This window comes from Cuculus canorus, chromosome 26 (genome assembly GCF_017976375.1).
Source record: "Cuculus canorus isolate bCucCan1 chromosome 26, bCucCan1.pri, whole genome shotgun sequence".
Taxonomy (NCBI): Eukaryota; Metazoa; Chordata; class Aves; order Cuculiformes; family Cuculidae; genus Cuculus; species Cuculus canorus.
Window position 1 is genome coordinate 3,407,192 of NC_071426.1, and position 27,848 is coordinate 3,435,039.

The 27,848-nt window shown below is 60.6% G+C and overlaps 2 protein-coding genes across 2 annotated transcripts in view; both read left to right on the forward strand.

The window, feature by feature from the left end:
• The first annotated feature begins 179 nt into the window (after positions 1-179).
• DDX56 (DEAD-box helicase 56) lies at positions 180-17,592 on the forward strand. The gene is made up of 14 exons (XM_054088902.1): positions 180-326; positions 1,649-1,810; positions 3,864-4,027; positions 5,453-5,623; positions 7,218-7,308; positions 9,383-9,627; positions 11,165-11,287; positions 13,309-13,419; positions 14,498-14,592; positions 14,674-14,747; positions 14,848-14,937; positions 15,032-15,137; positions 17,050-17,162; positions 17,237-17,592. The coding sequence occupies exons 1-14, from the start codon at positions 282-284 to the stop codon at positions 17,327-17,329; spliced, it is 1,683 nt and encodes a 560-aa protein (XP_053944877.1). The 5' UTR covers positions 180-281; the 3' UTR covers positions 17,330-17,592.
• Positions 17,593-17,809: 217 nt separating this feature from the next.
• Positions 17,810-27,848, forward strand: part of NPC1L1 (NPC1 like intracellular cholesterol transporter 1) — a 34,104-nt gene continuing 24,065 nt past the window's right edge. The window contains exons 1-3 of the mRNA XM_054088773.1: positions 17,810-18,118; positions 24,110-25,644; positions 26,764-26,864. Coding sequence (XP_053944748.1) covers positions 18,065-18,118; positions 24,110-25,644; positions 26,764-26,864 — 1,690 coding nt within the window. The 5' untranslated portion in view covers positions 17,810-18,064. The remainder of the gene's footprint in view (positions 18,119-24,109; positions 25,645-26,763; positions 26,865-27,848) is intronic.

The window sequence follows — 27,848 nt, forward strand, 5'->3', positions numbered from 1 at the left end:
AAAAGGACCCGGGGCGCTGCTGGGTCCTCCACTTCCAGGGGGCACCGGCGCCACTCTGGGCGTCCTCTCTGTTGTGCTGTGGACGTTCTGCCCACGCGCCGTCAGTGTCTATAATACCCGCGGGAATGGGGGGAGGAAGGGAAGTGATGTGGCGCGCATGCGCGGTGGCGCCGCCGCTCTTGGCGTCCTCTCGCTGCTCCGGCGGCGCTCTGGGCGTCCTCTCGCTGCTCCGGCGCCTCTCTACTGCGTGCGAGGCGGTGGCGGAAGTGGCGGGCGGGAAGATGGCGGCGTTCGAGCACATGGGGTTGGACGGGCGGCTGCTGAGGGTGAGGGGAGAGGGGACCCCCGGGGGGGTGAGGGGGGGCAATGGGGACCCCTTGGGGATGGGGGTGCTCAGGAGGGGACCCCAGAGTGTGGGGGGGGAAAGGGGGACCCCTTGGGGATGAGGGGGGGTCGTGAGGACCCCAGAGTGTGTGGGGGGGGGCAATGCGGACTCCTTGGGGATGAGGGGGCTCAGGAGGGGACCCCAGAGTGTGGGGGAGAACATACTGGGGACCCCTTGAGATGGAAGAGGGGGTCAGGAGGGGACCCCAGGGTGTGTGGGGGGGACACAGGCGTTGGGGACCCCTTGGGATGGAAGAGGGGGGTCATGGGGGGACTCCTTGGGGTTCGGGGGGGTCATGAAGGGATCTCAGGGTCTGGAGGGGCGGGAGACACTGGGGACCCCTGGGGATGGAAGGGGGGGGTCATGAGGGGACCTCGGGGTGTCTGGGGGGGAAGGGGGACCCCTTGGGATGGAAGGGAGGGGTCATGAGGGGACCCCAAAGGTGTGGGAGGGGACACAACACACTGGGGACCCCTTGGGATGGAAGGGGCGGTCATGAGGGGACCCCAGGGTGTGTGGGGGGGATCCCTTAGGGATGAGGGGGGGTCAGGAGGGGACTTCCAGGGGGGGATGACGACACTGGGGACCCCTTGGGGATAAGGGGGGGCCATGAGGGGACCTTAGGGTGACTTGGGGGGGGGTGGGTGGACACTGGGGACCCCTTTGGGATGGAAGAGGGTGTCACGAGGGGACCTCAGGGTGGGGTTCGGGGGACACTGGGGATCCCCTTGGAAATGAGGGGGGTCATGAGGGGACCCCAGAGTGTCTGGGGGGGATCCCTTGGGGTTGAGGGGGGGTCATGAGGGGACCCCAGAGTGTCTGGGGGGGACCCCTTGGGGGTGAGGGGGGTCATGAGGGGACCCCAGGGTATCTGGGGGGGGGGGATGGATACTGGGGACCCCCTTGGGATGGAAGGGGGGGTTACGAGGGGACCTCAGGGTGGGGTTGGGGGGACCCCTTGGGGATGGGGGAGCCATGAGGGGACCCCAGGGTGTGTGTGGGGACCCCTTGGGGGTGAGGGGGGTCATGAGGGGACCCCAGTGTGTCTGGGGGGGACCCCTTTGGGGATGGGGGGTGTCATGAGGGGGGCCCGTAGCACCAATCCACCATCTTTTGTCAACAAAGAGGTGACAGCGACACCGGTGCCGCTTTATTGGGGGTGGGGAGGCCGTGAGGTGGTGGGATTTTGGGGTCCCTTTTTGAGGGGGGGGATATAGTTTAGGGGGGGCCCCAAAGGAGCCCCCTAAAGTGCCGTCGTGGCAGGCGGTGGCGGAGCTGGGCTGGGCCGCCCCCACGGCCATCCAGGCTGAGGCCATCCCGTTGGCGCTGGAGGGTCGCGACGTGCTGGCGCGAGCCCGGACCGGCTCCGGAAAAACCGGAGCCTACGGATTACCGCTCCTCCAACACATTCTACGCGTCAAGGAGGTGAGCGAGGCCGCGGCTGGGGGGCACCAGGGGGGCTCTGCCGTGGGAAGAGTGGGGTTTTGGGGCGCTATGGGGCAGAGGGGGGCTGTGGGGTGAGTTCAGGGGGGGCTGTGGGGTGAGTTCCAGGGGGTTCTGGGGCGCTATGGGGCAGGGGGACGCAGTGGGGTGAGTTCAGGGGGGGCTGTGGGGTGGGAAGAGTGGGTTTCAGGGGGTTCTGGGGCGCTATGGGGCGGGGGGATGCTGTGGGGTGAGTTCAGGGGGTGCTGTGATGTGCGGAAGAGTGGGTTTTGGGGGGTTCTGGGGCGCTATGGGGCAGAGGGGGACTGTGGAGTGAGTTCAGGGGGGCTGTGGGGTGGGCTTTGTGGGGTTCTGGGGTGCTATGGGGCAGAGAGGGGCTGTGGGGCGAGTTCGGGGGGGCTGTGGGGTGGGGAAGAGTGGGTTTTGTGGGCTTCTGGGGTGCTATGGGGCAGAGGGGGCTGTGGGGTGAGTTCCAGGTGGTTCTGGGGCGCTATGGGGCAGAGGGATGCTGTGGGGTGAGTTCAGGGGGGCTGTGGGGTGGGGAAGAGTGGGTTTTGTGGGGTTCTGGGGTGCTATGGGGCAGGGGGACGCTGTGGGGTGAGTTCAGGGGGGCTCTGGGGTGGGTTTTGGGGGGTTCCGGGGCACTATAGGGCAGGAGAACGCTGTGGGGTGAGTTCACAGGGGGCTGTGGGGTGGGTTTTGTGAGGTTCCAGGGCGCTATGGGGCAGAGAGGGGCTGTGGGGTGAGTTCAGGGGACGCTGTGGGGTGGGTTTTGTGGGGTTTTGGGGCGCTATGGGGCAGGGGGATGCTGTGGGGTGGGGAAGAGTGGGTTTTGTGGGGTTCCGGGGCGCTATGGGGCAGGGGTACGCTGTAGGGTGAGTTCAGGGGGGGCTGTGGGGCACATGGATCCTGTGGGGTGAGTTCAGTGGGGACTCTGTGGGGCACATGAGCTCCGTGGGGCACACGGTTCCTGCAGGATGAGCTCAGAGGGGTCTCCATGGGTCTCTGTGGGGCGTGTGGGTCCTTCAGGATGAGCCCAGAGGGGTCTCCATGGGGCACATGAGCTCCGTGGGGCACATGGATCCTCCAGGATGAGGCCAGAGGGGTCTCTGTGGCTCTCTGTGGGTCTCTGTGGGGTGTGTGGGTCCTCCAGGATGAGCTCAGAGGGGTCTCCATGGCTCTCTGTGGGTCTCCGTGGGGCACATGGATCCTCCAGGATGAACTCAGAGGGGTCTCTGTGGGGCACATGGATCCTCCAGGATGAGGCCAGAGGGGTCTCTGTGGGTCTCCATGGGGCACATGAGCTCCGTGGAGCGCATGGATCCTCCAGGATGAGCTCAGAGGGGTCTCCGTGGGTCTCCGTGGCTCTCTGTGGGGTGTGTGGATCCTTCAGGATGAGTCCAGAGGGGTCTCTGTGGGTCTCTGTAGGGCACATGGATCTTCCAGGATGAGCCCAGAGGGGTCTCCATGGCTCTCTGTGGGTCTCCGTGGGGTGCGTGGGTCCTTCAGGATGAGTCCAGAGGGGTTTCTGTGGGTCTCTGTGGGGCACATGAGCTCCGTGGGGCACATGGATCCTCCAGGATGAGCTCAGAGGGCTCTCTGTGGGTCTCCGTGGCTCTCTGTGGGGCACACGGATTCTCCAGGATGAGCTCAGAGGGGTCTCCATGGCTCTTTGTGGGTCTCCGTGGTTTTCCATGGCTCTCCGTGGGTGTCTGTGGGGCACATGGATCCTCCAGGATGAGCTCAGAGGGCTCTCCGTGGCTCTCCGTGGGTCTCTGTGGGTCTTTGTGGGGTGTGTGGGTCCTCCAGGATGAGCCCAGAGGGGTCTCCATGGGTCTCTGTGGGTCTCTGTGGGTCTCCGTGGGGCACATGGGTCCTCCAGGATGAGCCCAGAGGGGTCTCCATGGGCCTCTGTGGGTCTCTGTGGGTCTCCGTGGGTCTCCATGGGGCACATGGGTCCTCCAGGATGAGCTCAGGGGGTCTGTTTGTGCCGCACTCCCCACATTTGACCCCCATTTTCCCCCCCCCATTCCAGGCTCCGTCGGCGGCGGCGGCGCAGGCGGTGCGGGCGTTGGTGTTGGTGCCGTCCAAGGAGTTGGGGCTGCAGGTGGTGGGCGCTCTGCGGCGGATGGCGGCGTTCTGCGCCCGCGACGTGCGCGTGGCCGACCTCTGCGCCCACGCCGACCTCGCCGCGCAGCGGTGAGCTCCGTCCCAGCCCCGCCGCCTCCTTCCCGGCTTCCCCCCTCTGGAGATCGGGGTTGGGGGGCAGAGATTGGGGTTGGGGGGCAGAGATCGGAGTTGGGGGTTCAGAGGGGTTTGGAGAGGCAGAGATCAGGGGTTGGGGGGCAGAGATCGGGGTTGGGGGGCAGAGATTGGGGTTTGGGGTTCAGAGGGGGTTGGAGGAGCAGAGATCAGGGGTTGGGGGGCAGAGATCAGGGGTTGGGGGGCAGAGATTGGGGTTGGGGGGCAGAGATTGGGGTTTGGGGGGCAGAGAGGTTTGGAGGGGCAGAGATCAGGGGTTGGGGGGCAAAAATCGGGGTTGGGGGGCAGAGGTTGGGGTTTGGAGGGCTGGAGATAGGGGGTGGGGGGCTTGGGGGGCACTGGGGTTTTGGGGGGAACTTTGGGGTCTGGGGGCCATGGGGGGGTTTTGGGGGGTCCTTTGAGGTCTGGGGGCTGTGGGGGGGGTTTGGGGGGTCCTTTGGGGTCTGGGGGCTGTGGGGGGGATTTTGGGGGTCACTGGGGTTTTGGGAGGCACTTTAGGGTCTGGGGGCCATGGGGGGATTTTGGGGGGTTCTTTGGGGTCTGGAGGCCATGGGGGGGTTTTGGGGGTCACTGGGGTTTTGGGGGGCACTTTGGGGTCTGGAGGCCATGGGGGGGTTTTGAGGGGTCTTTTGGGGTCTGAGGGCCGTGGGGGGGTTTTGGGGGGTCCTTTGGGGGCTGTGAGGGGGATTTTGGGGGGTCCTTTGGGGCCTGGGGGCTGTGAGGGGGATTTTGGGGGGTCCTTTGGGGGCTGTGAGGTGGATTTTGGGGGGTCCTTTGGGGGCTGTGAGGTGGATTTTGGGGGGTCCTTTGGGGTCTGGTGGCCGTGGGGGTGATTTTGGGGGTCACTGGGGATTTGGGTGGGCCTTTGGGGCCTGGGGGCCATGGGGGGGGTTTTGGGGGGGTCCTTTGGGGCCTGGTGGCCGCGGGGGTGATTTTGGGGGTCACTGGGGATTTGGGAGGCACTTTAGGGTCTGGGGGCCATGGGGGGGGGTTTGGGTGGTCCTTTGGGGTTTGGAGGCCATGGGGGGGTTTTGGGTGGTCCTTTGGGGTCTGGTGGCCGCGGGGGTGATTTTGGGGGTCACTGGGGATTTGGGGGGTCCTTTGGGGGCTGGTGGCCGCGGGGGTGATTTTGGGGGGTCCTTTGGGGCCTGGTGGCCGCGGGGGTGATTTTGGGGGTCACTGGGGTTTTGGGTGGTCCTTTGGGGTCTGGTGGCCGCGGGGGTGATTTTGGGGGTCACTGGGGATTTGGGGGGTCCTTTGGGGGCTGGTGGCCGCGGGGGTGATTTTGGGGGGTCCTTTGGGGCCTGGTGGCCGCGGGGGTGATTTTGGGGGTCCCTGGGGTTTTGGGGGGCGGCGTTGCAGGCCGGTGCTGATGGAGCTGCCGGACGTGGTGGTGGGGACGCCGGGGCGAGTGCTGGCGCACGTGTTGGGGCGCTCGCTGGAGCTGTGGCGCTCGCTGGAGCTGCTCGTGCTCGACGAGGCCGACCTGCTGCTCGCCTTCGGCACAGCCGCCGACATCAAAGCGCTGCTCTGGTGCGCGGGGCAGATCGGGGGCTTGGGGGGGCACAGGGGTTTGGGGGGCACTACTGAGCTGGAGGATGTGTGGGGCAGAGGTTGGGGTTTGGGGGGGCAGAGGAGTTTGGGGGGCAGAGGGGTTTGGGGAGCAGAGGGGTTTGGGGGGGCGGAGATCAGGATTTGGGGGGCAGAGATTGGGGGTTGGGGGACAGAGATTGGGGGAGCAGAGATCGGGGTTTGGGGGGGCAGAGATCGGGGGTTGGGGGACAGATTGGGTGGGGTTGGGGGGCAGAGATTGGGGGTTGGGGGACAGAGATTGGGGTTGGGGGGTAGAGATTGGGGGTTGGGGAGCAGAGGTTGGGGTTTTTGGGGGCAGAGATCGGGGGTTGGGGGGCAGAGATCAGGGGTTGGGGCGAGATAGGGGGTTTGGGGGGGCAGAGATTGGGGGTTTGGGGGGGCACAGGGGTTTGGGGAGGCATAGGGTTTGGGGGGCACTACTGAGCTGGAGGATGTGTGGGGCAGAGGTCGGGGTTTGGGGGGGGAGAGGGGTTTGGGGGCTCACAGGGGTTTGGGGGGGGCACAGGGGTTGGGGGGGCACTACTGAGCTGGAGGATGTGTGGGGCAGAAGTTGGGGTTTGGGGGGGCACAGGGGTTTGGGGGGGCAGAGAGGTTGGGGGGCGCCACTGGGCTGGAGGATGTGTGGGGCAGAGGTTGGGGTTTCGGGGGGGCAGAGAGGTTGGGGGGCACCACTGGGCTGGAGGATGCGTGGGGCAGAGGTTGGGGTTTGGGGGGCAGAGGAGTTTGGGGGGCAGAGGGGTTTGGGGGGGTGGAGATCGGGGTTTGGGGGGCAGAGATCAGGATTTGGGGGGCTGGAGATAGGGGGGTGGGGGGCACAGGGGTTGGGGGAGCAGAGATCGGGGTTTGGGGGCGGCAGAGGGGTTTGGGGGGACAGAGATCAGGGTTGGGGGGCAGAGATCGGGGTTGGGGGGCAGAGGGTTTGGGGGGGCAGAGATCAGGGTTAGGGGTGCGGAGGGGTTGGGGGGCAGAGGGGTTGGGGGGGCAGAGATCGGGGTTTGGGGGGGCAGAGATCGGGGTTTGGGGAGCAGAGATTGGGGTTGGGGGAGCAGAGATCAGGGTTTTGGGGGCAGAGGGGTTTGGGGGGGCAGAGATTGGGATTTGGGGGGGCAGAGGGTTTGGGGGGCACTACTGAGCTGGAGGATGTGTGGGGCAGAGGGGTTTGGGGGGGCAGAGATCGGGGGTTGGGGGCAGAGGGTTTGGGGGGGCACAGGGGTTTGGGGGGCACTACTGAGCTGCAGGATGTGTGGGGCAGAGGTTGGGGTTTGGGGGGTGCAGAGGGGTTTGGGGGCAGAGTTTGGGGTTGGGGGGGCAGAGGGGTTTGGGGGGGCAGAGGGGTTGGGGGGGCAGAGGGGTTTGGGGGGGCCACGACTGGAGGCCCTGGGGGGAGGTTTTGGGGGGGTGCAGTGGGGCAGGAGAGGAAGGAGGCACTTGGGTATCGCCGTGTGTGGCGCTGAGGGTTTCATGGGGGTCCCGTCACCCCCAATCTTTTTGGGGGGCGGGTGCTGAGCCCCCCCTTTTCCCTCCCCCCCCCCAGTCACCTCCCCAAGATCTACCAAGCGCTGCTGTTCTCGGCCACCTTCAGCCCCGACGTCGAGAGCCTCCGCGAGCTCGTGCTGCACAACCCCGTGAGGGCCCGCGTTTGGGGGGGCTGGGGGGGGCTGGGGGGGGGGCTGAGGGGGGGTTTGAGGGGTCTGAGGGGGGTTTGGGGGGTCGAGAAGGACGTTTGGGGGATCTTGGGAAGGTTTGAGGGGTGCAGGAGGAGGTTTGAGGGGTTCAGGGGGAGGTTTGGGGGGTCGAGAAGGACATTTGGGGGGGTCTAAGGGGAGGTTTGGGGGATCTTGGGGAGGTTTGAGGGGTGTAAGGGGAGGTTTGAGGGGTTCAGGGGGAGATTTGGGGGGTCTAAGAGGAGGTTTGAGGGGTGCAGGAGGAGGTTTGAGGGGTTCAGGGGGAGGTTTGAGGGGTGTAAAGGGAGCTTCGAGGGGTCTGAGGGAGGTTTGGGGGGTCGAGAAGGACGTTTGGGGGTCTAAGGAGAGGTTTGAGGGGTGCAGGAGGAGGTTTGAGGGGTTCAGGGGGAGATTTGGGGGGTCTAAGGGGAGGTTTGAGGGATCTTGGGGAGGTTTGAGGGGTTCAGGGGGAGGTTTGGGGGTCTGAGGGAGGTTTGGGGGGTCAAGGAGGTTTGGGGCGTTCAGGGGGAGGTTTGGGGGGTCTAAGAGGAGGTTTGAGGGGTGCAGGAGGAGGTTTGAGGGGTCTGACGGAGGTTTGGGGGGTCGAGAAGGACGTTTGGGGGGTCTAAGGGGAGGTTTGAGGGGTTCAGGGGGAGATTTGAGGGGTCTAAGGAGAGGTTTGGGGGGTGTGAGGGAGGTTTGGGGGATGTAAGGGGAGGTTTGGGGGGATCTGAGGGGGGTTTGAGGGGTGTAAGGGGAGGTTTGAGGGGTTCAGGGGGAGATTTGGGGGGTCTAAGAGGAGGTTTGAGGGGTGCAGGAGGAGGTTTGAGGGGTTCAGGGGGAGGTTTGAGGGGTGTAAAGGGAGCTTCGAGGGGTCTGAGGGAGGTTTGGGGGGTCGAGAAGGACGTTTGGGGGATCTTGGGGAGGTTTGAGGGGTGCAGGAGGAGGTTTGAGGGTTCAGGGGGAGGTTTGGGGGGTCTAAGAGGAGGTTTAAGGGGTTCAGGGGAGGTTTGGGGGATGTAAGGGGAGGTTTTAGGGGTTTGAGGGGTGCAGGAGGAGGTTTGGGGGTGTGAGGGGGGTTTGAGGGATGTAAGGGGTTTGAGGGGTGCACGGGGAGGTTTAGGGGGTCTTAGGGAGGTTTGGGGGGTCCAAGTGGAGGTTTGGGGGTGTAAGGGGAGGATTGAGGGGTGTAGGAGGAGGTTTGAGGGATCTGAGGGGGGTTTGAGGCATTCAGGAGGAGTTTTGAGGGACGTGAGGGAGGTTTGAGGGTTTCAGGAGGAGCTTTGAGGGATCTGAGAGAGCTTTGAGGGATCTGAGAGAGCTTTGAAGGATCTGAGGGAGCTTTGAGGGATCTGAGAGAGCTTTGAGGGATCTGAGGGAGCTTTGAGAGATCTGAGGGAGCTTTGAGGGATCTGAGAGAGCTTTGAGGGATCTGAGGGAGCTTTGAGGGATCTGAGAGAGCTTTGAGGGATCTGAGGGAGCTTTGAGGGATCTGAGGAAGCTTTGAAGGATCTGAGAGAGCTTTGAAGGATCTGAGGAAGCTTTGAAGGATCTGAGGGAGCTTTGAGAGATCTGAAAGAGCTTTGAGGGATCTGAGGGAGCTTTGAAGGATCTGAGGGAGCTTTGAGGGATCTGAGGGAGCTTTGAGGGATCTGAGAGAGCTTTGAAGGATCTGAGGAAGCTTTGAGGGATCTGAGAAAGTTTTGAAGGATCTGAGGGAGCTTTGAGGGATCTGAGGGGGGTTTGAGGGGTTCAGGAGGAGCTTTGAGGGATCTGAGAGAGCTTTGAAGGATCTGAGAGAGCTTTGAGGGATCTGAGAGAGCTTTGAGGGATCTGAGAGAGCTTTGAAGGATCTCAGGAAGCTTTGAGGGATCTGAGGGGGCTTTGAGAGATCCCGAAGGACCCCTCAGCGCTCCCATCTTCCATTCCCCGGCTCCCGAGCTCCCATTCATTTCTCCTCCGCCTCCCTTTCCGCTCTCCTCCGTTCCCCCGTCGGAGGTTCTCCGTTGAAGGTCCTCTCTGGTGCCGTTGTCAGGTGACCGTGTGCCCTCCGGAGCCGCAGCTTCCCGGCTCTTCCCAACTCCAGCAGTTGGTGGTTCCGTGCGATACGGAGGAGGACAAATTCCTGGTGCTGTGCGCTCTGCTCCGGCTCCGACTGCTCCGCGGTCGTCTCCTCCTCTTCGTCGGCGCTCTCCAACGTTGTTATCGGCTCAAACTCTTCCTGGAACAGTTCGGAATCGCCGCCTGCGTCCTCAACTCCGAACTGCCCGCGCGCTCCCGGTCAGATTCAGGGGGGACTCTGCGGAAATGGGGGGCTCTGGGGTGTCCATGGAGGTCCAGGAGACCTTGGGGTGGTCTTGGGGTCCATGGGGGTCCAGGAGATCTTGGGGAGGTGTTGGAGTTCCTGGAGAAGTGGGGGGCTCTGGGGTGTCCATGGGGGTCCAGGAGACCTTGAGGTGGTCTTGGGGTCTCCAAGGAAATGGGGGGGTTGGGGGGGGCCAGAGACGTGCTCGGGGGGGTTCTAGGAGACCTTCAGGAGGTCTTGGGGTCCCCAGGGAAACAGGGGGGCTCTGGGGTGTCCATGGAGGTCCAGGAGACCTTGAGGAGGTCTTGGGGTTCCTGGAGAACTGGGGGGCTCTTGGGTGCCCATGGGGGTCCAGGAGACCTTGGGGTGGTCTTGGGGTCCATGGGGGTCCAGGAGACCTTGGGGGGGTCTTGGGGTCCCCAAGGAAATGGGGGGCTCTGGGGTGTCCATGGAGGTGCCCATGGGGGTCAAAGAGAAATGGGGGGCTCTTGGGTGCCCATAGGGGTCCAAGAGACCTTCAGGTGGTCTTGGGGTCCCCAGGGAAACAGGGGGGCTCTGGGGTGTCCATGGGGGTCCAGGAGACCTTGGGGAGGTCTTGGGGTTCCTGGAGAAATGGGGGGCTCTTGGGTGCCCATAGGGGTCCAGGAGACCTTGAGGGGGTCTTGGGGTCCCCAAGGAAATAGGGGGCTCTTGGGTGTCCATGGGGGTCCAAGAGACCTTCAGGAGGTCTTGGGGTCTATGGGGGTCCAGGAGATCTTGGGGAGGTCTTGGGGTTGCTGGAGAAATGGGGGGCTCTGGGGTGTCCATGGAGGTGCCCATGGGGGTCAAAGAGAAATGGGGGGCTCTTGGGTGCCCATAGGGGTTCAGGAGACCTTCAGGAGGTCTTGGGGTTCCTGGAGAAATGGGGGGCTCTTGGGTGCTCATGGGGGTCCAGGAGATCTTGGGGAGGTCTTGGGGTCCCCAAGGAAATGGGGGGCTCTTGGGTGCCCATGGAGGTGCTCATGGGGGTCCAGGAGAAGTGGGGGGCTCTTGGGGTCCATGGGGGTCCAGGAGACCTTGGGGTGGTCTTGGGGTCCTCAAGGAACTGAGGGGCTCTTGGGTGTCCAGGGAGGTGCCCACGGGGGTCCAGGAGAAATGGGGGGCTCTTGGGTGCCTATGGGGGTCCAGGGGATCTTGGGGAGGTCTTGGGGTCCCCAAGGAAATGGGGGGCTCTTGGGTGTCCATGGGGTCCAGGAGACCTTGGGGTGGTCTTGGGGTTCCTGGAGAAATGGGGGGCTCTGGGGTGTCCATGGAGGTGCCCATGGGGATCAAAGAGAAATGGGGGGCTCTTGGGTGCCCATGGGGGTCCAGGAGACCTTGGGGGGGTCTTGGGGTTCCTGGAGAAATGGGGGGCTCTGGGGTGTCCATGGGGGTCCAGGAGACCTTGGGGTGGTTTTGGGGTCCCCGGGGTGGGGTTGTGGGGTTCCCCGGCGGTGGCGTTTGGGGGTGCTGAGGGCCCCCCCGGGTGGGCAGGAGCCACATCCTCTCGCAGTTCAACCGCGGTGTCTACGACTGCATTGTGGCCACCGACGAGGAGACACCACCGGCGCCGGTGGGACGGCCATCGCAGCGGGGAGCGCGGCGCGGCGCCCGCGGGTGAGACGGGGGGACAGGGGGCACCAGGGCCCCAGGGGGGACACCGAGAGCTCCTTGGGGGACACCAGGACCTCATGGGTGCCACCAAGGTCCTGTGGGTGGGGTGACAGCGAGAGCTCCTTGGGGGACACCAGGACCCCAGGGGTGACAGAGAGAGCTCCTTGGGGGGCACCAGGGCCCCAGGGGGGACACCGAGAGCTCCTTGGGGGACACCAGGGCCCCAGGGGGGACACCGAGAGCTCCTTGGGGGGCACCAGGGCCCCAGGGGGGACACCGAGAGCTCCTTGGGGGGCACCAGGACCCCAGGGGTGACAGAGAGAGCTCCTTGGGGGGCACCAGGGCCCCAGGGGTGCCACCAGGACCTCATGGGTGTCACCAGGACCCTTTAGTTGCCACCAAGACCCTGTGGGTGCCACCAGTGCACCTTGGGTGCCACCAGGACCCCATGGGTGCCACCAAGAGCCTGTGGGTGCCAAAAAGACCCTGTGGGTGCCATCAGGACCCCATGGGTGTCACCAGGACCCTTTAGTTGCCACCAAGGTCCTGTGGGTGCTACCAGGACCCCATGGGTGCCACCAAGAGCCTGTGGGTGCCACCAGGACGCCATGGGTGCCACCAAGACCCTTTGGTTGCCACCAAGTCCCCATGGGTGCCACCAGGACCTCATGGGTGCCACCAAGAGCCCGTGGGTGCCGTCAGGACCCCATGGGTGTCACCAGGACCCTTTAGTTGCCACCAAGGCCCCATGGGTGCCACCAAGACCCTTTGGTTGCCACCAGCTCCCTTTGGTTGCCACCAAGGTCCTGTGGGTGCCACCAGGACCCCGTGGGTGCCACCAAGGTGCCATGAGAGCCATCAGTGCCCATTGGGTGCCACCAAGACCCTCTGGGTGCCACCAAGATGCCAGGGGAGCCACCAGTGCACCTTGGGTGCCACCAAGAGCCTGTGGGTGCCAAAAAGACCCTGTGGGTGCCACCAGGACCCCATGGGTGTCACCAGGACCCTTTAGTTGCCACCAAGAGCCCATGGGTGCCACCAGGACCCTCTGGGTGCCGCCAAGAGCCTGTGGGTGCCACCGGGATCCTCTGGGTGCCACCAGGACCTCATGGGTGCCACCAAGAGCCTGTGGGTGCCAAAAAGACCCTGTGGGTGCCATCAGGACCCCATGGGTGTCACCAGGACCCTTTAGTTGCCACCAAGACCCCATGGGTGCCACCAAGACCCCATGGGTGCCACCAAGGTGCCAGGGGAGCCACCAGTGTCCTTTGGATGCCACCAGGACCCCATGGGTGCCACCAAGAGCCTGTAGGTGCCACCAAGAGCCCATGGGTGCCACCAGGACCCTCTGGGTGCCACCAGCTCCCTTTGGTTGCCACCAAGGTCCTGTGGGTGCCACCAAGAGCCTTTGGGTGCCAAAAAGACCCTGTGGGTGCCATCAGGACCCCATGGGTGTCACCAGGACCCTTTAGTTGCCACCAAGAGCCTGTAGGTGCCACCAAGAGCCCATGGGTGCCACCAGGACCCCGTGGGTGCCACCAGTGCACCTTGGGTGCCACCAAGAGCCCGTGGGTGCCAAAAAGACCCTGTGGGTGCCATCAGGACCCCATGGGTGTCACCAGGACCCTTTAGTTGCCACCAAGGTCCTGTGGGTGCCACCAAGAGCCCATGGGTGCCACCAGGACCCCGTGGGTGCCACCAAGATGCCAGGGGAGCCACCAGTGTACCTTGGGTGCCACCAAGAGCCTATGGGTGCCAAAAAGACCCTGTGGGTGTCATCAGGACCCCATGGGTGCCACCAAGAGCCCATGGGTGCCACCAGGACCCTCTGGGTGCCACCAGGACCCCGTGGGTGCCACCAAGGTGCCATGAGAGCCACCAGCACCCCTTGGGTGCCACCAAGACCCTTTGATTGCCACCAGGTCCCTTTGGTTGCCCCTCCGGGTCCCCCAGGGGGTTCTCTGCCCCCATCGCCCCCTCTGACGCCCCCATTGTCCCCTCTGACGCCCCCATTGTCCCCTCAGCTCAGACCCCGAGTTCGGCGTCGCGCGCGGTATCGACTTCCAGAACGTGGCGGCCGTCATCAACTTCGATGTCCCTCCGACGGTCGAGTCCTACATCCACCGCGTGGGCAGGTACCGAGGGGTCACCGAGGGGTCACCGCCCCACCGCCGCCTCCTCTGAGGCACTTTGGGGGGGGACACGAGAGGGGTGGATCTATTGGGGGGTCGGGAGACCCCAAAAAGGGTCTGGAAATGATGGATCCATGAGCGGAGAGCAATGGGATGAGGGTCCACCAAAGCCAACGGCAACGTTGGGGCACAGCGGCGCTCCAGAGGTGGTTGGAAAGTGCCGGAAGGGGATGTGGAGGTGGAGACGGATCCACCGTGAGGTGGAGTTGGCCACGAAACCATCGGAGTCTCCGTTGGGATCATCACCGCCGTTGGGTTTGGGTCCTTCAGCGCCAGAAGGACGTTGAGAGGCTCCGGAGTGCGTCCGGAGGTGGAGGAGAGATCGGAGAAGGACATTGGGGGTCCTTTGGCCTTGAGGAGAGCGAGGAGAGACCCTTATGGCGCTCTCCGACCGCCGGAACCGATGGAGAGCGTTGGGTTCCTCTCCCGATGGGAGGAGGGAACGCCCTCAGGAACCACCGGAGAAGCTTCAAACCGCACCTCCGGCGGAAATTTAGCGCCGAAAGGGCCATCGGACGCCGCAACGGTGGAGGGGTTTGAGAGAATGGGTGGAGGAGGAGCTTTGGTGGTGGATGGAACCATGGGATGATCCAAAAGATCTTCTCCAACGTGGGGACACTGCTGTGAAGGCTCCTTCCGGTGCTCCCAAACCTTCCGGAGGAACCCTTTGAGATGGAGCCCAAAGCTCCTGAGGCGCCACCGGATGTCCTCACCCCCATCCCATTGTCCGCAGTACGTGGAGGAGGTGCTGAGGAGCCACCAACCCCTCCTGATCCTCCTGGAGGAGCCGTTCCCGATGTCCTCCTGGTCCTGGTGGACGTGGGAGGAGGGAACGCCCTCAGGAACCACCGGAGAAGCTTCAAAATGCACCTCCGGCGGAAATTTAGCGCCCAAAGGGCCATCGGACGCCGCAACGGTGGAGGGGTTTGAGAGACGCGTGGAGGAGGAGCTTTGGTGGTGGATGGAACCATGAGATGATCCTAAAGGTCTTCTCCAACGCAGCGGTTGTTGTCTCCCGCAGGACGGCTCGCGCCGACAACCCCGGCATGGCGCTGACCTTGGCGTCCCCGGAAGAACGTGCGGAGCTGAGGCGAATCGAAGACGCTCTCATCGCAGGTGAAGAGGTGGTTTTTGGGGGACACCTGAAGGTCGAGGAGGTGACAAAGACCACGGTGTGACCTCGCGGTGTCCCCACAGAGGACGGCGACTCCATGTTGCGCCCTTCCAAGTTCTCCATGGAGGAGATCGAAGGGTTGCGCTATCGCTGCCGGGTAAGGCGGTGGTGACGATGGCGGTGACGATGGTGACGTCGCGGTGACGTTGTGGTGGTGGCGACGTCCTAAGAGGTCCTTTTTGTGTCCCCCCTGGAAGGACGCGATGCGCTCCGTCACCAAACAGGCGGTGAAGGAAGCGCGGCTGCGGGAGATCAAAGAGGAGCTCCTCAACTCCCAGAAGCTGAAGGTGACACCGCGGCGGCCATCGGAGGAAGGGGGGGGGCGGTGATGGGACCCCAACGCGGAATGGGCGTTGGGAATTTTTTGGGGGGGTTTTCCAGGTGTATTTTGAGGATAATCCGCGGGATTTGGAGGTTCTCCGTCACGACAAAGCGCTGCACCCGGCGATCGTCAAACCCCACCTGCGCAACGTCCCCGAGTACCTGAGTGAGGGATTGGGGGGGAAAGGGGGGATTAAGGGGGGGGAAAAGGGGATTAAAATGGGATTAAGGGGGGGAAAAGGGGATTAAGGGGGGAAAAAGGGGGATTAGAGGGGAAAAAGGGGGATTAGAGGGGGAAAAAAGGGGGGATTAGAGGGGGGAAATGGGGGATTAAGGGGGGAAAGAAGGGGATTAAAGGGGGGAAAAAGGGGATTAAGGGGGGAAAAATGGGGATTAGAGGGGAAAAGGGGGGATTAGAGGGGGAAAATGAGGGATTAAGGAGGGAAAGAAGGGGATTAAAGGGGGGAAAAGGGATTAAGGGGGGAAAAAGGGGGATTAGAGGGGGAAAAGGGGGGATTAGAGGGGGAAAATGGGGGATTAAGGGGGAAAGAAGGGGATTAAAGGGGGGAAAAAGGGGATTAAGGGGGGAAGAAGGGGGATTAGAGGGGAAAAGGGGGGATTAGAGGGGATTAAAGGGGGAAAAGGGGGGAAAAATGGGGATTAAAGGGGGAAAAGGGGATTAAGGGGGGAAGAAGGGGGATTAAGGGGGAAAGAAGGGGATTAAAGGGGGAAAAGGGGATTAAGGGGGGAAGAAGGGGGATTAGAGGGGAAAAAGGGGGGATTAGAGGGGATTAAAGGGGGGAAAGGGGGGGAAAAGGGATTAGGGAGGGGAAAAAGGGGGGGAAAAGGGGATTAAAGGGGGGAAAGGGGATTAAAATGGGATTAGAGGGGGGAAAAGGGATTAGAGGGGGAAAAGGGGGGATTAGAGGGGGAAAAAGGGGGATTAGAGGGGGAAAATTGGGGAATAGAGGGGGAAAAGGGGATTAAGGGGGGAAAAGGGGATTAAGGAGGGGGAAAAGGGGGTTTAGAGGGGGAAAGGGGGGGGAAGGGATTAGAGGGGGGAAAAAGGGGGATTAGAGGGGGAAAGAAGGGGGTTAAGGGGGGGGAAAAGGGGATTAGAGGGGGGAAAAAAGGATATCAAGGGGAGAAAAGGGGATTAGAGGGGGAAAAAGAGGATTAAGGAGGGGAAAAAGGGGATTAAAGGGGGAAAAAAGGGATTAGAGGGGAAAAAGGGGATTAGAGGGGGAAAATGGGGGATTAAGGGGGGAAAGAAGGGGGTTAAGGGGGGGAAAAGGGGATTAGAGGGGGAAAAGGGATTAAGGGGGATTAGAGGGGGAAAAAAGAGGATTAAGGGGGGGAAAGGGGGATTAAACGGGGGAAAGAAGGGGATTAAGGGGGGAGAAGGGGGATTAGAGGGGGAAAAAAGGATATAAAGGGGGAAAAGGGGATTAAGGGGGGAAAAAGGGGGATTAGAGGGGGAAAAGGGGAATAGAGGGGGAAAAGGGGGATTAAGGGGGGAAAATGGGGGGATTAGAGGGGGAAAAAGGGGGATTGAGGGGGGAATCGAGGGGAAAAAAGGGAATTAGAGGGAGAAAATGGTGGATTAAAGGGGGCAAAAAGAGTTAGAGGGGGAAAAAGGGGATGAAAGGGGGGAAAAAAGGGGATGATAGGGGGAAAAAGGGGATTAAAGGGGGAAAAAGGGTCAGGATGGGGCGCTGTGGGGGTGAGAGTGGTGTAAAAGGGGATTAAAGGGGGAAAAAGGTTATTAAAGGAGGAAAAAAAGGGGACTAAAGGGGGGAAAAAGGGGATTAAAGGGGGGAAAAAGGGGATTAAAGGGGAAAATGGTGGATTAAAGGGGGAAAAGGGATTAAAGAGGGAAAAATGGGGATTGGAGGGGGAAAAAGGGATTAAGGAGGAAAAAAGGGGATTAGAGGGGGGTGAAAGGGTGAGGATGGGGCCCTTTGGGGGGTGACAGTGGTGTAAAAGGGGATTAAAGGGGGAAATACTGCTCGGGATTGTGGTTTCGGTGCCTTTTCCGGCGCCGCCGGAGCCTCCGAAGGTCTCTTTTCCCCCCTCAGTTCCTCCGACCCTCCGCGGCGTCGCCGCTCCCAACCCTCGGAAGCGCAAAACCCTCGGACGGACCCCACCGAGCGGTGCCATCGGCCGTCGCGGCACCACCACCACCACCACCGTGAGTACCACCACCGCGTAAACCCCCCCCAACCACTCCATCTCCGCCATATTTGACGCCATCTTTCTCCGTAGCGCCGCCGCCGCCGCGCCGCCACCGCCGACCCCCTGCGCACCTTCCGCTACGCCGCTCAACGCCAACGCCGCCGCTCCACCGCGTCCTCCTGAGCCGAACGCCGCCGCCACGGCCTCTCCGTTGTCCCCACGGAGCGCCGCAAAGGCCACGTCTGCGGCCATCGCCGTTGACCAATAAATCCGCCAACCCAACCAAGATGGCGTCGCGGTCTGGCGCTTGGCGGCTACGTGACGGCAGGCGGTTGGCGTCGCTTATCGCCGGCCCTCCTTATCGCGGTCAAGGCTCAACGGGCGCCATAAAGCCGGGGCGCGGCCGCTGACGGCCATGAAGGAGTCCCCGTCGTGGCGTCTTTATCGCCATCTTATCGGCGGGCCAAGGCCGACGGTTCACCGCCAACCCTTCGCGGCGCCGCCAACGCTTCGCTATCGCCGCCGTTTTCGCCGCTTTTGGGGGCCCAAAGCGCCGGAGGGGTTCCTTTTCCCCTTCGGTGCCAACGGCGCCGCGTTGAGTTGGCGTTGCGTTGCGTTGCGTTGGTGTTGCGTTGGCGCCGCGTTGAGTTGGCGTTGACTTTCCGCCCCCTCCATGATTTTTCCGATAGGGAAAGCCCCAAAATGGCCCCTTTTCTCCCCCTCCCCCCACCGCGCGGCGGTGCCGTCGCGGCCGGAATGCGCCGTTATCGATTGGGGTTAATGATCACCGGGGATTTACGGCTCGGCCGAGGGCGGATTGGCTCCGGGGCCCTCACGCCGGCGGCGCTCATCCGGAGGGCTCCGGAGGGGTTATATATAGGGCTGCGGTAGAGTCGGGGACGCAGCCTCGCGCCGACGATGCCGGGAGACGCCGCGCTGGCCGGCGCCGTGCTGGGCGCCATGCTGGTGCTGGTAGGGAACGGGGGGGACCCCAACATGGAGCCCTTGGAGGGGACTGAGCTGGTGGGACCCCAACGTGGTGTCCATTGGGTGGAATTGGGGGGGGTTGAGTTGGTGGGACCCCAATATGGTGTCCATTGGGGGCTCTTTGGGGGGATTTGGGGGGACCGAGCTGATGGGACCCCAATATGGTGTCCATTGGGGGCCCTTTGGGTGCCCTTTGGATGCCCTTTGGGTGGATTTGAGGGGAACTGAGCTGGTGGGACCCCAACATGGACCCCTTTGGGTGCATTGGAGATGGTTGAGGTGATGGGACCCCAACATGGAGTCCATTGGGGGCTCTTTGGGTGGGTTTGGGGGGACTGAGCTGATGGGACCCCAATATGGTGCTCTTTGGGTGCCCTTTGGGGGGATTGGAGATGGTTGAGTTGATGGGACCCCAATATGGTGTCCATTGGGGGCCCTTTGGATGGGTTTGGGGGGTACTGAGCTGGTGGGACCCCAATATGGTGCCCTTTGGGTGGAATTGGAGATGGTTGAGGTGATGGGACCCCAACACAGTGCTCTTTGGATGGATTTAGGGGGACTGAACTGGTGGGACCCCAACATGGTGCTCTTTGGGTGGAATTGGAGATGGTTGAGTTGGTGGGACCCCAACACGGTGTCCGTTAGGGGCCCTTTGGGTGGATTTGGGGGGCACTGAGCTGGTGGGACCCCAACATGGAGTCCATTGGGGGCCCTTTGGGTGTGTTTGGGGGGGACTGAGCTGGTGGGACCCCAACATGGAGCCCTTGGGTGGATTTGGGGGGGACTGAGCTGGTGGGACCCCAACATGGTGTCCATTGGGTGGAATTGGAGATGGTTGAGCTGGTGGGACCCCAACATGGTGTCCACTGGGGGCCCTTTGGGTGGATTTAGGGGGAACCGAACTGGTGGGACCCCAACACAGTGCTCTTTAGATGGATTTGGGGGGACTGAACGGGTGGGACCCCAATATGGTGTCCATTGGGTGCTCTTTGGGTACCCTTTGGATGCCCTTTGGGTGGGTTGGAGATGGTTGAGTTGGTGGGACCCCAACACAGTGCTCTTTGGATGGATTTGGGGGGAACCGAACTGGTTGGACCCCAACATGGTGTCCATTGGGGGCCCTTTGGGTGGGTTTGGGGGGGACTGAACTGGTGGGACCCCAATATGGTGCCCATTGGGGGCCCTTTGGGTACCCTTTGGATGTACTTTGGATGTCCTTTGGGTGGGTTGGAGATGGTTGAGTTGATGGGACCCCAACATGGAGCCCTTGGGGGGGATTTGGGGGAGACTGAGCTGGTGGGACCCCAATATGGTGCCCTTTGGGTTCCCTTTGGATGTCCTTTGGGTGGGTTGGAGATGGTTGAGGTGATGGGACCCCAATATGGTGTCCATTGAGTGCCCTTTGGGTGGATCTGGGGGGACTGAGCTGATGGGACCCCAACACAGTGCCCTTTGGGTCCCCTTTGGATTCCCTTTGGATTCCCTTTGGGTTCCCTTTGGATTCCCTTTGGATTCCCTTTGGGTTCCCTTTGGGTCCCCTTTGGATTCCCTTTGGATTCCCTTTGGATTCCCTTTGGGTTCCCTTTGGGTTCCCTTTGGATTCCCTTTGGGTTCCCTTTGGATTCCCTTTGGATTCCCTTTGGGTACCCTTTCCATTCCCTTTGGATTCCCTTTGGATTCCCTTTGGATTCCCTTTGGGTCCCCTTTGGATTCCCTTTGGATTCCCTTTGGATTCCCTTTGGATTCCCTTTGGGTTCCCTTTGGATTCCCTTTGGATTCCCTTTGGGTTCCCTTTGGATCCCCTTTGGATTCCCTTTGGGTACTCTTTGGGTACCCTTTGGACTCCCTTTGGATTCCCTTTGGATTCCCTTTGGATTCCCTTTGGACTCCCTTTGGGTTCCCTTTGGATTCCCTTTGGGTTCCCTTTGGGTTCACTTTGGGTCCCCTTTGGATTCCCTTTGGATTCCCTTTGGGTTCCCTTTGGATTCCCTTTGGGTTCCCTTTGGATTCCCTTTGGACTCCCTTTGGATTCCCTTTGGATTCCCTTTGGGTTCCCTTTGGATTCCCTTTGGATTCCCTTTGGATTCCCTTTGGACTCACTTTGGATTCCCTTTGGATTCCCTTTGGATTCTCTTTGGGTTCCCTTTGTGTACCCTTTGGATTCCCTTTGGATTCCCTTTGGGTTCCCTTTGGATTCCCTTTGGATTCCCTTTGGATTCCCTTTGGATTCTCTTTGGATTCCCTTTGGGTTCCCTTTGGGTTCCCTTTGGATTCCCTTTGGGTTCCCTTTGGACTCCCTTTGGATTCCCTTTGGATTCCCTTTGAATTCCCTTTGGGTTCCCTTTGGATTCCCTTTGGATTCCCTTTGGATTCCCTTTGGACTCCCTTTGGGTACCCTTTGGATTCCCTTTGGATTCCCTTTGGGTCCCCTTTGGACTCCCTTTGGATTCCCTTTGGGACTCCCTTTGGGTACCCTTTGGATTCCCTTTGGATTCCCTTTGGGTTCCCTTTGGGTTCCCTTTGGATTCCCTTTGGATTCCCTTTGGATTCCCTTTGGAATCCCTTTGGACTCCCTTTGGACTCCCTTTGGGTACCCTTTGGATTCCCTTTGGGTTCCCTTTGGACTCCCTTTGGATTCCCTTTGGGTTCCCTTTGGATCCCCTTTGGGTTCCCTTTGGATTCCCTTTGGATTCCCTTTGGGTCCCCTTTGGGTTCCCTTTGGACTCCCTTTGAGTCCCCTTTGGATTCCCTTTGGGTTCCCTTTGGATTCCCTTTGGATTCCCTTTGGGTTCCCTTTGAGTCCCCTTTGGATTCCCTTTGGGTTCCCTTTGGATTCCCTTTGGATTCCCTTTGGATTCCCTTTGGGTTCCCTTTGAGTCCCCTTTGGATTCCCTTTGGGTTCCCTTTGGATTCCCTTTGGATTCCCTTTGGATCCCCTTTGGGTCCCCTTTGGGTTCCCTTTGGACTCCCTTTGGGTTCCCTTTGGATTCCCTTTAGATTCCCTTTGGATTCCCTTTGGGTTCCCTTTGAGTCCCCTTTGGATTCCCTTTGGGTCCCCTTTGGATTCCCTTTGGATTCCCTTTGGGTCCCCTTTGGGTTCCCTTTGGACTCCCTTTGAGTCCCCTTTGGATTCCCTTTGGGTTCCCTTTGGATTCCCTTTGGATTCCCTTTGGATTCCCTTTGGATTCCCTTTGAGTCCCCTTTGGATTCCCTTTGGATTCCCTTTGGATTCCCTTTGGGTTCCCTTTGAGTCCCCTTTGGATTCCCTTTGGGTTCCCTTTGGGTTCCCTTTGGATCCCCTTTGGGTCCCCTTTGGGTTCCCTTTGGACTCCCTTTGGGTTCCCTTTGGATTCCCTTTAGATTCCCTTTGGATTCCCTTTGGGTTCCCTTTGGATTCCCTTTGGACTCCCTTTGGATTCCCTTTGGATTCCCTTTGGATTCCCTTTGAGTCCCCTTTGGATTCCCTTTGGATTCCCTTTGGGTTCCCTTTGAGTCCCCTTTGGATTCCCTTTGGGTTCCCTTTGGGTTCCCTTTGGGTTCCCTTTGGGTTCCCTTTGGATTCCCTTTGGGTTCCCTTTGGGTTCCCTTTGGATTCCCTTTGGGTTCCCTTTGGACTCCCTTTGGGTTCCCTTTGGGTTCCCTTTGGGTTCCCTTTGGATCCCCTTTGGGTCCCCTTTGGGTTCCCTTTGGACTCCCTTTGGGTTCCCTTTGGATTCCCTTTAGATTCCCTTTGGATTCCCTTTGGGTTCCCTTTGGATTCCCTTTGGACTCCCTTTGGATTCCCTTTGGATTCCCTTTGGGTTCCCTTTGGGTCCCCTTTGGACTCCCTTTGGGTTCCCTTTGGATTCCCTTTGGACTCCCTTTGGATTCCCTTTGGATTCCCTTTGGATTCCCTTTGGGTCCCCTTTGGACTCCCTTTGGATTCCCTTTGGATTCCCTTTGGACTCCCTTTGGATTCCCTTTGGATTCCCTTTGGATTCCCTTTGGGTCCCCTTTGGACTCCCTTTGGATTCCCTTTGGGTTCCCTTTGGATTCCCTTTGGATTCCCTTTGGGTCCTCTTTGGACTCCCTTTGGATTCCCTTTGGATTCCCTTTGGACTCCCTTTGGATTCCCTTTGGATTCCCTTTGGACTCCCTTTGGATTCCCTTTGGATTCCCTTTGGATTCCCTTTGGATTCCCTTTGGGTCCCCTTTGGACTCCCTTTGGATTCCCTTTGGATTCCCTTTGGACTCCCTTTGGATTCCCTTTGGATTCCCTTTGGATTCCCTTTGGGTCCCCTTTGGACTCCCTTTGGATTCCCTTTGGGTTCCCTTTGGATTCCCTTTGGATTCCCTTTGGGTCCCCTTTGGATTCCCTTTGGGTACCCTTTCCATTCCCTTTGGACTCCCTTTGGATTCCCTTTGGATACCCTTTGGATTCCCTTTGGATTCCCTTTGGACTCCCTTTGGGTTCCCTTTGGACTCCCTTTGGATTCCCTTTGGGTTCCCTTTGGATCCCCTTTGGGTTCCCTTTGGATTCCCTTTGGACTCCCTTTGAGTCCCCTTTGGATTCCCTTTGGGTTCCCTTTGGATTCCCTTTGGATTCCCTTTGGGTTCCCTTTGAGTCCCCTTTGGATTCCCTTTGGGTTCCCTTTGGACTCCCTTTGGGTTCCCTTTGGATCCCCTTTGGGTTCCCTTTGGATTCCCTTTGGATTCCCTTTGGGTTCCCTTTGGGTCCCCTTTGGATTCCCTTTGGATTCCCTTTGGGTCCCCTTTGGATTCCCTTTGGGTTCCCTTTGGATTCCCTTTGGGTTCCCTTTGGACTCCCTTTGGATTCCCTTTGGATCCCCTTTGGGTTCCCTTTGGATTCCCTTTGGATCCCCTTTGGGTTCCCTTTGGATTCCCTTTGGATTCCCTTTGGGTTCCCTTTGGGTTCCCTTTGGATACCCTTTGGACTCCCTTTGGATTCCCTTTGGATTCCCTTTGGATACCCTTTGGGTCCCCTTTGGACTCCCTTTGGATTCCCTTTGGGTTCCCTTTGGGTTCCCTTTGGGTCCCCTTTGGACTCCCTTTGGATTCCCTTTGGACTCCCTTTGGATTCCCTTTGGATTCCCTTTGGATACCCTTTGGGTCCCCTTTGGACTCCCTTTGGATTCCCTTTGGGTTCCCTTTGGGTTCCCTTTGGGTCCCCTTTGGACTCCCTTTGGATTCCCTTTGGGTTCCCTTTGGGTTCCCTTTGGGTCCCCTTTGGATTCCCTTTGGATTCCCTTTGGACTCCCTCTGGATTCCCTTTGGGTCCCCTTTGGGTTCCCTTTGGATTCCCTTTGGATTCCCTTTGGATTCCCTTTGGACTCCCTTTGGACTCCCTTTGGGTCCCCTTTGGATTCCCTTTGGATTCCCTTTGGATTCCCTTTGGGTCCCCTTTGGATTCCCTTTGGACTCCCTTTGGGTCCCCTTTGGATTCCCTTTGGGTTCCCTTTGGATTCCCTTTGAGTCCCCTTTGGATTCCCTTTGGATTCCCTTTGGATTCCCTTTGGGTCCCCTTTGGACTCCCTTTGGATTCCCTTTGGACTCCCTTTGGATTCCCTTTGGATTCCCTTTGGATTCCCTTTGGGTCCCCTTTGGACTCCCTTTGGATTCCCTTTGGGTCCCCTTTGGACTCCCTTTGGATTCCCTTTGGGTCCCCTTTGGATTCCCTTTGGATTCCCTTTGAGTTCCCTTTGGATTCCCTTTGGATTCCCTTTGGGTACCCTTTGGGTACCCTTTGGATTCCCTTTGGATTCCCTTTGGGTCCCCTTTGGATTCCCTTTGGATTCCCTTTGGATTCCCTTTGGGTCCCCTTTGGATTCCCTTTGGATTCCCTTTGGATTCCCTTTGGGTCCCCTTTGGATTCCCTTTGGATTCCCTTTGGGTTCCCTTTGGGTACCCTCTGTACCCCCTCTGTACCCCCTCTGTACCCCCTTTGTACCCCACTGTCTCCCCCCCGGTTCCCCTCAGGCGTCTCCGTCGTTGACCCCCATCCACCGCTCGGGTTTCTGCTCTTTCTACGGCGACTGCGGCCCCAACCCGGAGGCGGACGCCCCCCTGGCGCTCTCGCGCGTCCCGTGCCTCTCCAACACTCCGGCGCGCGCCGCTTCCGACTCCCTTTTATCCCTCCTCCGCACCGTCTGCCCCGAACTGCTCCGCGACGACAACCGCACCACCTTCGTTTGCTGCTCTTTGGCTCAACTCAACTCCCTGAAGCTCAGTTTGGACCTCTCCGGCGCCGTTCTCTCCCGGTGCCCTTCGTGCGCCCGCAATTTCGCCAACATCCACTGCCACAACATCTGCAGCCCCGACCAAAGCCTCTTCACCAACGTCACCCGCGTCGCCAACCGCACCTCCGCGGCGTCGGGAACGCTCCAACGCGCCGTGGTGGAATACCAAACCTTCTACCGGCGCCGCTTCGCCGACGCTTCCTTCTCCTCCTGCCGCCACGTCCGTTTGCCGGCGACGGGCGGTTACGCTTTGGACACCATGTGCGGCTCTTACGGCGCTCAACTCTGCACCGCACAGCGGTGGTTGAACTTCCAGGGCGATCGCAACAACGGTTTAGCGCCGTTGCAGATCGAGTTCCGCCTGGTGCCGGACGGCGATCAGCCCGGCGACGCCATCGCGCCCTTGGACGCCGCGGTGTGGCGCTGCGATCAAGCGCCGAGCGACGCCGAGCAGCCGTGTTCGTGCCAAGACTGCGCCGCCTCCTGCCCGCCGCTCCCGGCGCCGCCGCCGCCGCCGCCTCCCTTCCGTTTGGGCGACGCCGACGGCGCTTTGGTTCTTTCCATGTGGCTCTTTGGCTTTTTCGCTTTGGTTTTTCTCACCGATGTCTTCGTCCGCCGTTGCGGCTCCGGGGAAGTCAACGCCGGCAAAGCGGCGGTGGCGGATGATGGTTGCGCGGCGCGGATGGGCGCCGCCGCTCACCGCCTCTTGGCCAAAGGGTTCCGGCGCTGGGGGGCGCTGGTGGCGGCGCACCCTTGGGCGGTGGTGGCGGCGGCGGCGGTGGCGGTGGGCGGTTTGTCGGTGGGTTTGGTGAAGTTGCGCCTCACCACCGACCCCGTGGAGTTGTGGTCGGCGCCGCAGAGCCGCGCCCGGCAAGAAAAGGCCTTTTACGATCGCCATTTCGGCCCTTTCCTTCGCACCAACCAAGTGATCATCACCGCGCCGCGAAGGACCACCGCCGCCGCCTACGATTCGGTGCTGTTCGGAAGGAAGAACTTCAGCGGAATCCTCACGGAAGAGGTGTTGAGGGCGGTGTTGGAGCTTCAGGAGCGTCTGACGGCGGCGACGGCGACGGCGGCGAAGAAAGAGGTGAAACTCAACGACGTTTGTTACGCTCCTCTCAACCCCCAAAATCCGACGTTGGACGACTGTTGCGTCAACAGCGTCACTCAGTACTTCCAGAACAACGGCACTCGGATGGCCATGACGGCCGCGCAGAGCGTCGGCAAAGAGAACGGCACCGTGGATTGGCGCGACCACCTCGTCTACTGCCTCAAGTGGGGACAAGATGGCGGCGCCGCCATGGCCGACGAGGGGGGAATGGGGGGCGCGGAATGGGGGGGTTTGGGGGGGGAAAGGGTGAGGGAGCGGTGGTGGCCGTGGGGTGGTGGTGGTCTCTGTGGGGTTATGGTGGTGGCCATGGGGTCATGGTGGTGGCCACAAGGTGCCAATGGTGGCTTTGGGGTTATGGTGGCCTCTATGGGGTCATGGTGGTGGCCATGGGGTGATGGTGGTCTTCAAGGGGTTATGGTGATCTCCATGGGGTCGTGGTGGTCTCTATGGGGTCATGGTGGTCTTCATGGGGTTATGGTGGTGGCCACAAGGTGCCAGTGGTGGCCATGGGGTGATGGTGGTGGCCATGGGGTTGTGGTGGTGGTCTTCATGGGGTCATGGTGGTGGCCACAAGGTGCCAATGGTGGCTTTGGGGTTCTGGTTGTCTCTATGGGGTGATGATGGTCTCTGTGGGGTTATGGTGGTCTCCATGGGGTTGTGGTGGTCTCTATGGGGTTGTGGTGGTCTCTATGGGGTGATGGTGATCTCTATGGGGTTATGGTGGTGTCTATGGGGTTATGGTGGTCTCTATGGGGTTGTGGTGGTCTCTATGGGGTGATGGTGATCTCTATGGGGTTATGGTGGTGGCCATGGGGTTATGGTGGTCTCTATGGGGTTATGGTGGTCTCTATGGGGTTATGGTGGTCTCTATGGGGTTGTGGTGGTCTTCATGGGGTGATGGTGGTCTCTATGGGGTTGTGGTGGTGTCTATGGAGTTATGGTGGTGTCTATGGGATTATGGAGGTCTCTATGGGGTTATGGTGGTGTCTATGGGGTTATGGTGGTCTCTATGGGGTCGTGGTGGTGGCCACAAAGTGCCAATGGTGGCCATGGGGTCATGGTGGTCTTCATGGGGTTGCGGTGGTGTCTATGGGGTCATGGTGGTGGCCATGGGGTGATGGTGGTCTCTATGGGGTTATGGTGGTCTCCATGAGGTCATGCTGATACCCACAAGGTGCCAATGGTGGCCATGGGGTCATGGTGGTGGGGCGGCGGTGGGTCGGGGTCGGGGCGTGGCCGTGGGGCGGTGCCGCCATGGCTGATGGTCTCCGTGTGCGGTGCAGTTCTCCGCTGTCGTTCAAGGACATTACGGCGCTGGGGCTGAGCTGCGCCGCGCAGTACGGGGGCCCCGTCTTCCCCTACATCGCCCTCGGCGGCTACCCCGGTGAGCGGGGGCGGGGCCTCGGGACGGGGGCGGGGCCTCGGGCCGGGGGGCGGGGCCTCGGGCGGGTGGGCGGAGCCTCGGGCGGGTGGGCGGGTCATTGGATGGATCATTGAGTGGTTGGATGGGTTGTTGGGTGGTCGGATGGGTCATGTGATGGATCATTGGGTGGATGGATGGGTCATGTGATGGATCATTGGGTGGTCGGATGGGTCATGTGATGGATCATTGGGTGGTCGGATGGGTCATGTGATGGATGGTTGGGTGGGTGGATGGGTGAATGGGTGCTTGAATGGGTCATTTGATGGATCGTTGTGTGGTTGGATGGGTGGGTGGTTGGATGGGTGGGTGGTTGGATGGGTGGGTGGTTGGATGGGTGGTTCATTGAGTGGTTGGGTGGGTGGTTGGATGGTTTGATGGTTGGATGCATGGTTGGGTGGTTGGATGGGTCGGTGGATGGAATATTGGATGGTCGGGTGGTCGGATGGGTCATTTGATGGATTGTTGGGTGGTTGGATGGGTGGTTGGGTGGATCTTTGAGTGGTCGGGTGGTTGGATGGACGGTTCGATGGATGGTTGGATGGGTGGGAGGGTCATTTGATGGAATATTGGGCGGATGGATGGATGGTCGGGTGGATGGTTGGGTCGTTTGATGGATCTTTGAGTGGTCGGGTGGTTGGATGGGTGGATGGGTCATTGGATGGATCATTGAGCGCTTGGATGGGTGGTTGGATGGGTCATTGGATGAATGATTTGGTGGTTGGATGGGTCGTTTGATGGATCATTGGGTGGTTGGATGGATCTTTGAGTGGTCAGGTGTTTGGATGGATGGTTGGGAGGTTGGATGGGTCATTGGATGGATCTTTGAGTGGTCGGGTGGATGGATGGTTCGATGGATGGATGGTTGGATGGGTCATTTGATGGATGGTTGGGTGGTTGGATGGGTGGGTGGATGGATCTTTGAGTGCTCAGGTGGTTGGATGGATG